The 15,233-nt window shown below is 40.7% G+C and overlaps 1 protein-coding gene across 1 annotated transcript in view; it reads right to left on the reverse strand.

The window, feature by feature from the left end:
• The window catches only part of LOC113417302 (matrix metalloproteinase-27-like), a 19,457-nt gene extending 4,542 nt beyond the window's left edge, over positions 1 to 14,915 (reverse strand). Inside the window, exons 1-9 of the mRNA XM_087966201.1 lie at positions 14,679 to 14,915; positions 11,660 to 11,898; positions 9,679 to 9,827; positions 9,457 to 9,585; positions 8,009 to 8,125; positions 6,356 to 6,517; positions 4,968 to 5,088; positions 3,626 to 3,756; positions 1,059 to 1,218 (exon numbers count right to left, since the gene is read on the reverse strand). Of these exons, the coding sequence (XP_087822327.1) occupies positions 1,059 to 1,218; positions 3,626 to 3,756; positions 4,968 to 5,088; positions 6,356 to 6,517; positions 8,009 to 8,125; positions 9,457 to 9,585; positions 9,679 to 9,827; positions 11,660 to 11,898; positions 14,679 to 14,780 (1,310 nt within the window). The 5' untranslated portion in view covers positions 14,781 to 14,915. The remainder of the gene's footprint in view (positions 1 to 1,058; positions 1,219 to 3,625; positions 3,757 to 4,967; positions 5,089 to 6,355; positions 6,518 to 8,008; positions 8,126 to 9,456; positions 9,586 to 9,678; positions 9,828 to 11,659; positions 11,899 to 14,678) is intronic.
• Positions 14,916 to 15,233: the final 318 nt, after the last annotated feature.

Raw genomic sequence — 15,233 nt, forward strand, 5'->3', positions numbered from 1 at the left:
TATATATAAGATGAGATTCTGCCAAACGTTGCTATAACTTTAAAAGCACAACTATAATGACGTGGGAAAATACCCAACAAAGCTGAATACCATACATGTAAGTACCCGTGAAAACTTAAGGAATATATATATATATATATATATATATATATATATATATATATATATATATATATATATATATATATATATATATATATATATATTTGTTTTCTGAGGATATATATATATATATATATATATAGCTAGTCCTCAATTTACAACAGTTCATTAAGTGACCATTCAAAGTTACAACAGGGCACTGAAAAAAGTGACTTATGACCATTTTTCACACTTACAACCATTGCACCATTCCCCATGGTCACATGATGAACATTCAGACACTTCTGAACTGACTCATATTTATGACAATTGTGCTATTCCAGGGTCATATGATCCTTTTTTGTGACTTTCTGATAAGCAAAGTCAATGGGGAAGCCAGATACACTTAACAACTGTGGCAAGAAAAGTCATAAAAGGAGGCAAAATTCACTTAACAACTGTTCCGCTTAGCAATGGAAATTTGTGATCAATTGTGGTCAAGTTGGGGTCTACCTCTGTATGTGTGTGTGTATGTGTGTGTGCATGCGTGCGTGTGTGCATGTGTGTGTGTGTGTGCGTGTGTGTGTGTGTGTGTGTGTGTTTCTTGCAAAACCTGCTGCTAGGAAGGTTTTTCTAGTGTTCTGTTAGAATGTCCGTAAATCTTATGATGTCCGCTGGGTATCTAAAGATCATGGATCCAAAATTAAGATTGTTAGAAACAAAAGAAAGAAGTATAAAGTTGTTTTGTTTGATCAAGGCGTTTTTTAAAAAGTTAATGTCCTTTAAACATCTTTGCTTTACTTTCCCTTCTTTTTGAGCTTACTCCGCATTTACTTTTATTATTGTTATTAAAACTTTCAATAAAAATGTTTTTAAAAAAACTATTTGAAGATCACTTTAATATTCCCCTTCTATCTTTTCTTACTAATGCTCAATATGATCCTTATTATTTTTAAAAGGGGTTTGAGAAACCTTACCTCCAGTATTGGTTACCAACAAAGAAATAGGTTTTTCTAGTATCTTTATCAAAAACAGCAGCATCAATTTTCTCAATGTTTGTTGGGAATCCCAACTTGTCAATGGGTTGGGGATAGCCAGGCTGCATTTGAAGCCTACTAATCATCCAAAATTTATTACCTGTGGAAAGACATAGGAGGAAAGAAAGCCAAACGTTTTCAAATTTCATTAAATAATCCCCATTGTATGTATGTAAGTATGTATGTATGTATGTATGTATGTATGTATGTATGTATGTATGTATGTATGTGTAGAAGTTAGCACCCACCCCTCTCCTAGAAAAATGAAATATCCTAGGAAATATTAAAAAGACAGAATATTTCCCCTAAAAAGAATAGAAACTCAGAAGCAGAAACTCCCCTCAGAAATAGAAGCTCACCCCCACCTTTGTTAATGGTGGGCCATTAAGGCTTCGGCCAGAATATTTTACATAACAAAGATCTCCAGGTAAAGCTATAGGAATTGCTCAAAGCCCTTTTCATTACATCATCATCCAGCAAGGCTCAATCAAGCCTGGAACTCAGGACAGCCTACAGAGTTGCTCCTGCATGGCCCCATGGGAGTCTGACAACCAATCAGAATAGAAGCTCAAATTCAAATCTCAACAGAGGGTATAAAACCAGGCACTCTCAGCATCTCAGCCCTTCCTTCTCTTTTCCTTCACCTTGGAGCATGTGATCATCCTTCTTTGGAGCTCCAAGCCATGTGGTCTACCATTAAACCATCTTTCCAAATAGCCTCCATGTTTCCAGTGTCTTTTTCCCCACTTGGAACTGAACCCAGAAGGAAATGTATGTATGTATGTATGTATGTATGTATGTATGTATGTATGTATGTATGTATGTATCCATTTAATTAGTTTAAATGAGTGATGGCTGCCCATCTGAAATGCAAGGCTCTTTATTTTTTTCAACTTCATTTATTTTATTTAAAACACTTATATAGCCACTCATCTTTTAACCAATGCTGGGCAGTTCCCAATCTTTTTCTTAAAGCAAAACCCGATGTGAGTACCACACAAGAGTCTTTCATCGAAAGCAAACATCCTTCTTCATTGACAGCAGGGGTGTCAAACTCGATTTCATTGAGGGCTGTATCAGGGTTGTGTTTACCTCTGGGGGCCAGGGTGGGTGTGGCCAGGGTTTGTTCTGACCCAAACCTTGTTCAAAGGAAACAAACACGAAACGGCGGTAACAGCAAAACCTTTAAATGATTCTTTACGAATTCCGTTCCTTCCTGGTTAAAAGGCTGTTTCAAACTAATTGTCTCCGATAAGCACGAGCCTTGCCAAGGTTGGGCAAGGCTGCTAAGAACACTAGATAAAGTTGCCAAGAAGTATTTCAAACACAAAGAGTTTCCAAACACAAACTAAGAGAGTCCGAACATCCCCAAGGCTTGAGTGCAAAAACTTCTTTGCGTCCTGCAAAGAACTCCGGTTTCTCAGCTGGCTTTTATCTCTTAAAGGAGGGGCCATTACCTTGCAGCCTTACTCCCGAGTCGCCCGTGCTGCTGCAGCTGCTCTTTCCTTCGAGCAGTCCTGCGCGCATGCGCACTAGGCACAGGCTCCTCGGGGGCCTCTTCATCACTGCTGCCAGCCTCCACAATCTCCGAAGGCAGCATTCCACTCCCTGATAGTCCTGGCCCCATCCCTGCAACACATGCTGGCCCCTCATCTGAGTCCTCACTCTCTGAGACCTCAGCCGTCTGTACCTGCTGCCAGTGAACCACAACAGGGTTGGCATAGCCAGCAAAATGTCACTTGTGTTAGGGGTGTGTGTGCCTTTGGCAGCCCAAGTGCTCTACCAGTGAAAATGGGCTCCTGAGCTCTGTTTTTGGCTGCGACAGCCTACTGCAACCCATCTGTCAGTGAAAACGGAGCTTGGGAGGGCTATGTTTAAACATCTTTCCTCTCTTTCTTTTGCTGGTAGATTTTGGCTGCTGTTCTTGATCACCTGGCTTTAAAAGGAGAATGCAGACCTAGAGAACACAGACCTCTCAAGAGCTGTTGGTAAGGCTTCCACAGGAAAGTTGTGTATCAAACTTGGTAAGATAGTGGACACTGAGGAGCGAGGACTTACATCATGATACCATGCTCACCATCATCCAGATTTTTGCTCCTTCCTCACAAACTTGGCTATTAGCTTTGAAAATTCAGTGCCATCTCTGCTTTTGCCTAATCCCTCCTCCTTTTTTTTTTCTATTTTTCTTTTCTTTTTCTATTTACATCTTGTTTCCTCTTTTCCAACAGCTGGTTGACAGAGACCCAAACTGAATGTTTGCAGAGAGCTTTTGAAATTAGTCCAGGAGCCATATATAGATATCACTCTAGTACAGCAGGTTGCTCATTGCTAAACTTCTAATTCAAATAATAGAAGCCTTAATGCAGGGGTCTTCAAACTTGACAGCTTTAGGACTTGTGGACTTCCCAGAATCCCTCCTCCAGTCATGTTAGCTCAGGAATTCTGGGAGTTGAAGTCCACAAGTTTTAAACTTGCCAAATTTGAAGACCCTTGCCTTAATGTCTTACCTTTAAAGAAAAAAACCTGATCGTTCATATTTTCATAAGCTGCCTGGATTCCAGATGGCAGAAGAGGCGACAAAGTAGAAATTGGTTCCATGTCCACTTCAGACCTAGTCGGATACACTCTCCAGATGTGCCTGCAATGAATGGGATGGTGCATTTCCTATTACTAAAAATAATTATTTTGTGAATTTAAACAGACAACTGGTTCTATTGCAGATCAATTTACTAGAAAAACATAGAAATCTGTCTAACATAGTCATAAAGATACAATTAGGGGCAAAAGCTGAACATAAGAACATTTTTGGTGCAATGTCTATGGAGCTTCTCGGTCATCCAGCTTCATTGTTGTCCCAAAAGTGCTTTTTCAAGAGGCAACTGGACTTTTTGGTCTTTGAAGAAGTTTCACTTCTCGTCCAAGAAGCTTCTTCAGCTCTGACTGGATGGTGGATCCTTCCATTCTCCAGCATCCATTCAGAGCAATACTCAGGTCTCAAACCCGGACTGTCAGCTCTCCAGCCAATAAGCTCGGTGTCTTTAACTGCTGAGCATTGTGCTCCCATGCAAAGAATATAAACCCTTCCATTCCATACCATCCTGTCAGAACTGGGAACCTTCTTGGATGAGAAGTGAAACATCTTCAAAGAAAAACCAGAAAGTCCAGTTGCTTCTTGAAAAAGCATCTGTGGGACAATGGCTTCTATATTTACTCAGAGGCCCACTATATTTTCCTGAGATTCATCCTAATAAGATTTCAGGCTCCAAGTTCTAAGAAAATAAGAATCCTTTTGAGCTAGAACCCTGTAGTTTGGCAATCTAATGGTTCAGCCATGTATTATTTGACACAAGTCCTATCTTGATTGGCTTCCTCTAAATTCTAATCCCCCCAAAATTGAAGGAAAATAATCCTGGTGCTATTCTAAGGTTTATCGTGAGTAAATGAATCACAAAGTATGTATATTTACAGTTAAGTTTTAATGGATCAAAATTGCCAACTTTTTGCAATGGAGTCAGAAAAGTATGACGAGGCAAAATGTCTATGGAGATCCAGGTCATGATTTTTCCAAAGGTGCTTTTCCCAGAGGTAACTGGACTTTTAAAATTTTTCCTTAAAGACATTTCACTTCTCACCCCAAGCTTCTTCACTTCAAAACTGAAGAAACTTCTTAGATGAGAAACTAAATGGAAAAACCAAAAAGAAAAAGCAATTTTTGGACAACAATGAACACAAGGTGGGGGTAGAGAGTCGAAAATATTTTATTTTCAATGTCAAGCTACTCAACATGTCATATATGTACTACGCAGCTGTTCTGCCTTTCTCCTTTTATAGTAAGCAAATCCTGTTTACCTTCCCTTAAAAAATATAACTTCTCTTCGGAAGGTAGTGATGGCATCAAAATTTAGCTTAGGATCACAAGCTTTTGGTAACGTTGGCTTCACTGGTTCATTTGAAGGATTTTGTGATGGTCCTAAAATAATCAGATGGAATATGATTAATCGGAACACTTGTTCTCAGAGTGGAAAATTTGTCTATTGTGGACAAATGAAGTGAGCTATGCAATATGTGTAAGTTTTATTTAATTAAATAATTGTATCATTTACAGATTGCTTTCATAATGCACATTATGGGCTTGCTTTGTATGGCTACTTTAAAACTGAATTTTTGCTTGCAATTCTTCTGTATTATCCCAATAATCCTACCGTCAGGTTTCCAAGTGATGAAACTCATTCAAATAAAGAAATGAGCAAAATCCACCTCCCAAAACAAATTTCTTTTATTTAGGTAAGCATCGCATTGGCAAAGTCTGTTGTAATTCAGGATCTGACACAAACCGGAATTACACCACATAATATTGTAAGTTAGAAGCAACCCAGAAAAGTAACATTCCCCAATGGAATTAAATCAACGTTGCCTAATGTCTTCAATCTCCACCTCCAGGTCTTGGCAGGGACAGCTTCTGTTCCCACGGAAAGGAAAGTCACCTAGCCAAAACAATCCTCACTATCTAACCACTCCTCCCACCATAAGAATGTGGTGAGTCTGAAACCTTCCCACCTTATACCAGCAAAGAGAAAGAAAGAAAAGGAACGTAAGATGAGAATATAGAGCTAAATAAAATGGCTGCATATCAGAGATGGTATTCAGCAGGTTCTGACCAGTTCTGGAGAACCGGTAGCGGAAATTTTGAGCAGTTCAGAGAACCAGCAAATACGACCTCTGACTGTAGATCTTACAGTATCCTTCCCCTCCCACGCTCACCAAGCCACGCCCACAGAACCAGTAGTAAAAAAAATTGAATCCCACCACTGCTACATATATGTCAATTTCGGGCTCGAAACCTACCAGGTAGATCTTGCTGACATACTAGGTATGTTCTCATATTGAACTAAACCATGATGAACCAATAAAGGAAACAATCAACCAGCCTCAAAGAGAAAAAGTTGTGAGGCGCGTGCATGCGCAGTGAGGTAAGTTTGCCTGCGGCTCTCGGGCCAGCACAATTGGCTCTGCATGCCACCTGTGGCATGTGTGCCATAGGTTCGCCATCACAGGTATAGGCTTTCCTGCCTGAACTGAACTAGAAGACCTCTAAGATCCCTTACAACTCCGTTACTCTATTATTCCGACTAAAGGTCCTGGAAAAATCTTGGACATGTTTTTAAACAGATTAAAGGAAGTTAGGTTAAAAACTGAATCATATTTTTTGAATGAACTCTGCAGACATGCTTTCTTACCATAGATGGCCTGGATGGCATTAATATCATCTTCAGAAAGTGGAGAATCATCAGGGTCAATGGGTTTATAATTGGGGAACATCAGTGCTCTTGGATCATTAGAATGTGCGAGGCCAAGTACATGCCCAATCTCATGTGCAGCAACAAGGAATAAGTTGAATTCTAAATAAATAAATAATAATAAATAAGTCAATAAAACACGGTTATACATGGATTGTAGATGCATACATGAAGTTCTACTCAGTTCACTGGGATTCAGTCTCAAGGAAATGTACATATGATTGTTCAATGTGAGGCTTACGTGGAGAAAATGAGACATTTGTAACAAATGCGTATAATATACAGTAGAACGTCACAAGGAATTACATACCAGAACAATGTTTTATTTGTATAAGGAACATTTCCCTATTTTAAAGAGAACCAATTTGGTCTAGTACGGGTGTATCAAACTCACATCATCACGGCAGTGTCACATGACATATTGTGTTCTGACCCATGCCCTTTTCCAACAAATCAAACACAATCCAAAAGGAACAGAAACCTTTTAATGCTTCTGCAAAATAATTAGCTGTGATAAGCACAAGCCTTGCCAAACTGTGTGAGACAGCCAAAAGATAACAGACAAGAAATAATTTGCAATACAAGAATCTTTAAATAGAAACTCGCGATACTGACATGTCCATGAGGCTGGAGTTTCAAAACGTCTTTGCCTTCTGCAAAGTACGTTCATTTCACAGATGGCTTTTATCTTCTTGAAGGAGGGGCCATTACCTTGCAGCCTTACTCCCAAATCGCCTGTGCTGTTGTAATTGCTCTTTCCTACGAGCAATCTTGTGCCCATGCACACTTGGCACAGGCTCCTCGGGATGCTCCTCATCACTGCTGCCAGCCCCCACAATCTCTGAAAGCAGCAGTTTGGCAGGACCCTAATGGCCCTGGCTCCTCATCTGAGTCCTCGCTCTCCTCAGCTGTCTGCACCTGCTGCCGGCTAACCACAACATATTGGGACTTTTTCCCTCTTCACTAAACCAGGCATGGGCGTGGCCAGCGCGTGACGCCTCTGGCCCATGGGCCAGGAGTTTGACACAAGGGTGGGCTGCTGGGGGTTCACAGGGGTTTGGGAGAACCTTTAGTTAAGATTCTGTACAGTTCAGAGAACCCCAAGTCCCACTCCTGGCTGGCCACGCCTACCCCACCCCTCCCAGGAGTCCCCACATAGCCTGTTTTGGATGCAGGTAAGTTCAGGGTGTGCGCAGAGGCTTGGGGAGGGCAGAATCTAGTCTTTTCAAAGCTGTCCACACCTTACTCCTTCTTTGCCCACAGAACATCCATTTTTCCATATGTTACTTCTGGCTGATGAAGCTCCATCAGCAGTTTCCTGGCTCCATCCAGTTTAATGGGAGCTCCAGCTGAAGCTGAGAACTATATTGGTGGCCAACAGAGACTAATGCCCTATCCAAACATCTACTATCTATTTATGTAAAAGCAAGAAGAACCTCTCTCCCATAAATGATGTATAATTATATATAAAAATAAGTGACATTAATCTAGACTGTTCCCACGGTCATAACTACTGATAAAATGTCATTATATCCCCCCCATTTCTACAAGGAAGAATTCCCACCACTAAAAAGGGAGAATCTTTAAACTTACTAATGGCGGAGTAAGGGAGAGGAACAGCAGAAGTTTTCAGCTTTGGGACTTTTTTCAAAACAGGAGTCCTGACATCTTCTGCTGGAACAACAGGGTAATTTCTAGATCTTCTTTGCTCTGTAAATAAATGAAGAAATGATGGCACTTTCAGGTAATTCTTGTTCCGAGTGAGCGATAGGAGCAAGCCATAAAGTAATCTGAATAAGTAGAGGTAAGATTCCCCCCTCCTGTTTTCTTCTGATGGAATTCACACTTACTTATTTATCTTGGTTAGCTGTAAAACCTGCCCTTGTCTCAGAAATCTCCTGGATGAAAACGTTTGCTTCAAGGTTATCATCCCATAATAGAAGTAGTCTCACGCGTGTAGAACCATTCGAGTTTGGACCCAAAGAAACACAACTATGGAGCCCATCAGTCGTAACAGAAGAACTGCCTCTAATTGAAAGTTCCGTGCTTGGTTCAGTGGAACTCAACTCAGATAATCATGCACAACAACTGAGTTTCCATACAGGTAGCCTTCAATTTATGACCAGTTGCTGAGCATTCGAGTTATGATGGACCCCAAAAATGGGAGTTACGACCTGGTTTCAAAGTTCTGATTTCCACCCCCTCCTGCAATCCTGTGACTGCATTTTGGATGTTCAGCAACCAGCCCACAATTACACAAAGCTGTTTGGAGTGCCCTGTGATCACAATTCACAACATTACAATTTACAACATTACAACAACTAGCATTTACTTTTTCATAGTGAACAATAGGTTGGCTAAAGATATGTAAGGAGCATGGTGCTTGTTTAATGACTACCACATTTTTCTCACCACATTCTCTTAACAGCCACCTGAAAAAGGATGATAAAATTGAGTCCAGTCACATGGTGACTCATTTTATGACCATCATGTCTTACAACAATAATTGTGAGCTCAATCATGGTCATAACACAAGAACTGCCTCTAATTGAAAGTTCCATGCTTGGTTCAGTGGAATTCCACTCAGATAATCATCAGTGGTGGGATTCAACATTTTTTTATTAACAGTTCTGTGGGCATGGCTTGGTGGGCATGGTGTAGCTTGGTGGGCGTGGCTTGGTGGGCGTGGCAGGGGAAGGATACTGCAAAATCCCCATTCCCTCCCCACCACACTAACCTGCTTTCCTGCTCCATTCTTCTCAAAGAGACCCAGACGATCAGCTGGGACTCGGGAGGCAGAGATGGAAGGGCAGTCTGAGGTGGTATTTGCTGGTTCTCCAAACTACTCAAAATTTCTGATACTGGTTCTCCAGAACTGGCCAGAACCTGCTGAATACAACCTCTGATAATCATGCACAACAATGCAATGACACTCATTTCAATGATTTTACTATTATTCTGGATTGTCCTCCTTGGAGGATTTACAGCTACCGTGAAAATAGCTCTTGCGCTTCAAAACTGAAAGGTTTATTACCACTTACCATACAAATTGGCTACCCAAGTTTCATCCTCATCAAAATGGACATTTCCACGGAAGTAATGACCAGGAGGGAAAGCGTGCCCGAGGACACCTAGGGGTCCATCAAATTGCCGTGGACAGCGGCCATGCACTGAAAGACAACATGGTACGAGATTGCTGTACTCTCACTTCATAAAAAAGAGCTTAAAGAAACTCAAAGCTGCTGTAGGGTTTAATGTTCTACCTCTTGTTGCAAACTCAATCACGATGTCTGCTCTCCCTCTGTGAATCCTGACAAAAGCCAAAGGAGTCACTTTACTCCAAACTTCAAAAGCCTTCTTGATGGAGGCATCCACATCAGCTCTCCTCATGTCGGGAGTATAATTCGCAATTCTAAGAAAATTAAAATGCAGAGCATTTTTTTCACTAAAACAGTTTGGTCTAATGGTTAAAGCACTCCCTAAGGCATTCTCTCTCAGCCTAATTCACCTCAGGGGGCGAAAATAGGAGGCGAAACAAGCATTAGGTATGGTTGCTGCCTTGAGTTATTCATAACAATAATAAAAGTGAGATTAAAAAACAAATTGAAAAAATCACTTGCACTATTATGGCAATTAACAATTTGGGCTGAAAAATGAACATACAAATAAAAAAACAACAGATCCAAGTAGATTGAGACAAATGATTAAAATCTTTCCAATTCATGTTGACCAGTTCCTGGATAGAGTTATTCATATGACTTTTATTTTTTGTTGAGGTGTGAGCAAAACAATTTCCCCTTCCTCCTTCCCCCTACCTAAGGGATTTCCTTCCAGTGAACGTTTTTTTGCAAAATAGCAGTGTCCAATGTCTGCAGGCTACAATACAGTCCTTTCAGCAGTTTGAAGAAGGTTCCACACCGATTTGCACTATTCAGGTGACCCTCCAAGTGGTCCAGTGTGCGATTCTAATTTTTTTCCTACCGGCTCTATGAGAAAGCACTTTGCTTGTGCACGTGCAACACTCAAAAATCGCCCTCTGTGTCAGCCCTAGTAGGGTGAACTGTTTTTTAGCTCAGCTGAGGCACGGCAACCCACTCTGCCACATGAATCAGCTGAGCTAAAAAACAAGGGAATATAGGATAGGAAAGGGCGGGGGAGGGTGGGTGGGGCCAGCCAAAGGTGGTATTTGCCAGTTCTCCTAACTACTCAAAATTTTCACTACTGGTAAGCCAGAACTGGTCCGAATCAGCTAAATACCACCTCTGAAGTGGCCTCAACGACTCTCAGAAAGAGTGCTAACAACCAGATGACTGCAAGGAATATAAACCCTTTCATCCTCCACCATTCAGTCAGAACTGAAGAAGCTTTTTGGATGGGAAGCGATACCTCTTCAAGGAAGAAAAAGCACCTTTTTGCACCTTTTTTGAAAAAGCACCTTTGGGACTTCCCTTATATTTCATTTCAATTAAATTAAATTATTAAATCAAATCAAATTACATGAATTAATATAATATAATTAATAATTTCTCTTTTCTCTCATGTTTAAAATACTATTTATAGGGAACTTTAGAGTTCTCCCAAACTTTCACGAGAAGAAATGCAATCAAAAGTCCTAAATTGTACATCGATACTGTAAGTATTCAAGTTTAGTTTTTCCAGTTTAAAATGAAGTTCTAAGAGTGACAATTAATTTTCAGTATTTTTCAACTTGTAAGTGCTGAGCTTATGACAAAATTGCTATTATTTAAGATCTATTCTGTATATAAATAAGGAGGTACTATATTATTCTTATCTGAGGCTTAGATTCAGGGGATATCGCAAAGAATTTCTTTTCTCTTTTCTTGGGATAAAGTAAATTTATTTTGTTTTCTTTTTGCTGTGTATCTTATCTAATTCACAGCTTTGTAGCAAAAAAGGAAAGACTAAATCATTCACTGAAACAAACTGAGAAAAGATGTTAGTTAAACAGTTACAGCATAGTAAGTATGCTATTTTCCCACCTGGTATTTCTGCAATTACAGGAATTTGTTCATGCCTTAAATGGTGTCTTGTTTTAGACCTTCTAGATCAGGGGTCTCCAACCTTGGCTACTTTAAGCCTGGAGGATTTCAACTCCCAGAATCAACCCCCAGAATTCCCCAGCCAGCACAGTTGAAGTCCTCCAGGCTTAAAGTGGCCAAAGTTGGAGACCCCTGTTCTAGGAGTCATCTCGTTCATTTGATCTATCATCAGATTATGTTTTACCTGTATGTAAGCTTCATTTTTCTCCATCCAGGAAGAGCCAGGACATACTGTCCAATATCAGGGATACCACATCTTGGCTGCTGCATGACTTCTAGGGTCTCAGCATCAACCTTTCCTGTTACATTCAATCTAAAAAAGTCTTGCATTTGTTTGATTTTATCCACAAAGGATAAATTATTTATCTTCCATCCTCGCTGCCTTGAATCAGCTTTCTGCTCATAAAACTGACTGATATATGCCTGACAAAAACAGAAAAGCATTTGAGTCTAAAAATGAATACATAATTTTCACATTAATTTTTTTTATACATTGTAATCTATTTAAATGTTTGCTTGGTAGAATAGCAATGGCATATATTCATTTTTGCATTCATTGTTATAAGTTGTCCTCCACTTATGGTCACAAATGGGAACAGAACTTCCATTACTAAGTGATTTCATCATTAGGTGAGTTGCACTTGATTTTATGACATTTTTGCCATGGTCCTTAAGCAAATCACATGGCCATGAAGTGAACCCAGTGTTATATTCTGGGCATGGGCGCAAGGAACGGAGACGAGGCAGTGAACGGTGAACTTCAACTCTTTATTAACGATCAGGAACAGAGCCAAAACCCTGGGCAGCAGCAGCTCTTTTATAGGTCTGGCTGCTGTCCCATTAACCAATGACTTACGTTAAAACATTTAAATTGTACCCAATGAGATACGTTCTGCTAATAGCCAATCAGGTTGCTCTGTAAGGACCAATCTCAGCTCGCTATTCACGGGCCAATCAAAAGTGCAGGATTACGAGCCTGCTTTTCTAGCAAGGCTGTCAAGCTTTATTAAATACGTTTATGTTAGTTCATAACACCCAGCATCCTTCAATGACTTTGCTTATTAGAAACTCTCTGGAAAAAGCACAAATGGCCACCTGGAATGCTGCAACCATTGTCAATACATGTATGTTGTCAACGCTAACATTTTGATCATGTTATTTGCAAGAATCATATATCTGAGGACCAGCCATAAGTCACTTTATTCAGCAGCATCACAACTTCGAACATTTGTTAAACAAATGATCCTGTCCAGACCAGGAGATAATATTGAGTGAAGGTGCCTGAGTAAAGGTGACCCCCACCCTAAATACAATATTTACGTCTATCTGTCTGTTGAAGTGTATTGTCAGAATGCCGCGCTGCCATGAGTATTGGAATTGGCTTGACCTAAAATGTCAGTGGTTTAATTGTGGCTATATTTGCAGAGATTTAGTTGGGATCCTTCATGAGTTGAGATTTAAGAAATGTTCATCACGTCTTGCAACTGTCACTCGACAGTCATATAGGCAGTCCTCGACTTACGATGACATTTCGGTCCAAAATTTCTGATGCTAAGTTGAGACAGTTGTTAAGTGAACTTTGCCTCATTTGATAACCTTTCTTGCCATGGTTGTTAAGTGAAATCACTGCAGTTGTTAAACTAGTAACACAGTTGTTAAGTGAATATGGCTTCCCCAATGACTTTGATTGTCAGAAGGCTGCAAAAGGTGATCACATGACCACCGGGACACTGCAACCGTCATAAATATGAATCAGTTGCCAAGTGTCCAATTTTTGATCACATGACCATGGGGATGCTGCAATGGTCATAAGTGTGAAAAATGGTTGTGTCATTTTTTCCCCCAGTGCCATTGTAACCTCAAACATCACTAAATGAACTGTAAGCAAGGACTACCTATATGTTTATATTATATAAGTCGATTTTCTGTTTCTCTATCCTATACAGTAGTTTTTAATGTCTTTGCAATGTATGTGATAGGTCACTGATGGAGAACCTTTTAGTTACTGAGTGTCCAAAGTGTGCACATGCATGCCCAAACTGCAAGGGGCATGGGTGTGCATGCACATGCGTGCACCCATTAGTGGTGGGATTAATTTTTTTTTACTATCGGTTCTGTGGATGTGGCTTGGTGGGTGTGGTGTGGCTTGGTGGTCATGACAGGGGAAGGATACTGCAAAATCCCATTCCCTCCCCACCCCACTAACCTGCTTTCCAGCTCCGTTTTCCTGTGCAGGGCAAAACAAAAGAAGACCCAGCTGATCAGCTGGGACGTGGGAGGCAGAGAATAGATGGGGTTGGCGGGGCCAGTCAGAGGTGGTATTTGCTGGTTCTGAGAACTACTCAAAATTTCCGCTACTGGTTCTCCAGAACTGGTCAGAACCTGCTGAATGCCACCTCTGGCACCTGTGCATGCATGGCAGAACCTCGAAGATCAGCTGGCTGGTGGGAGACGGGGCATCCTAACCCCAGCAACACCTTCAAGAGGTGAGATTTTTTTCTTTCGTGAGCTTCTGTTTCATCGTTTGCAGAAATTTTCCTGCAAATGATGGAGAGAAACGCCACGGTGAAACGCGGTGGAGCTGAGCTGGGGTGACGTTGCGCGTGTCCACAGAGAGGGCTCTGTGTGACACCTCTGGCATGCATGCCATAGGTTAGCCACCACTGTGTTAGATGGTCTATGTTTTTTTGAGGGCGGGGGTAAGATTACTGGATCTTTGGAGTTGCATAACATAACCGTTACAATCTATGAAAAAGGACAACTTCCCCCATACACCACAAATTTATCACTGCAATTTCTGTAGCGCACAAATCACTCTAAAACAGGGCTGTCGAACTCCCAGCCCGAGGGCCAGATACGTCACATGATGACGTGAGTTTGACACTCTAAAGTGTCTTAAGCAAAGCCAGAGCACTCAGAGAAGTAAGACATGGCACCAGATAAACAATTAGAGAGGAAAAAAAACAATATCTTAATCAAGGAACAATCAAGGAGAAAAAACATACCCCAAACAAGACTGGCAAGACAAGCTCCTATATATAAACAACCGGCAAACTTCTCTCTCCTATGCCCTGAGGTTGTTACATAGACTGGTAACTAAACATCTGCAGGAAAAGAGCAACCTCAAAAAATATTAAGAACCCCACCTTTCAACCTCAGGTACCACTGATTCCAAGTTTCTCAGAGCCCCGTGGCATTGTTACCTGTGCAAGCTGTTCATTTTGTTCTTCCCTTCCCTTCTCGGAAAGGGTGGGGAGTCCATAAGAAAGTGCAATGCACCCAAATAAAAGCAAAATAGGTTTCATCTTAAAATTGGGTTTCCTTGTTTAAACAGTTGCAAAAGTTTCTGTTTCTGCTATCGCAGTTCATCTGGCTTTCAGATTTTTGTGCTTTAAGTTTCATAAAGCCAGCTGTGGACTGACTCAACATTTCGTCATGTTCTGATTAGCAACAACAAGCACACAAACCAGGAGAAGGTGTCCCAGGGCAAGTAGACTTAAAATCTTGATTATATAAAACTTTATAGCACCGAACTAGCAAAAACAACTTTCTAATTCTCCCTGACTACCTTTAAACATCTTTCAGTTTCTAAAACAGCGCTTTTTACCTATACAGTATTGCAACCCCTACCCAAACTGTGACTAATTTAAGATATTACTCTCAGTCTTAGTGCAATTCTTTTCATTGTTACCCGAGGTTAGGCATTGTGGGTTATACCACCGTGTGTAGTGTGATCTCACCAATTATGTCTCTTTCCG

Source organism: Notechis scutatus, chromosome 5 (assembly GCF_049901735.1).
Source record: "Notechis scutatus isolate UNSWTSFEM ecotype Mainland chromosome 5, rNotScu1.2, whole genome shotgun sequence".
In the NCBI taxonomy this organism is placed as follows: Eukaryota; Metazoa; Chordata; class Lepidosauria; order Squamata; family Elapidae; genus Notechis; species Notechis scutatus.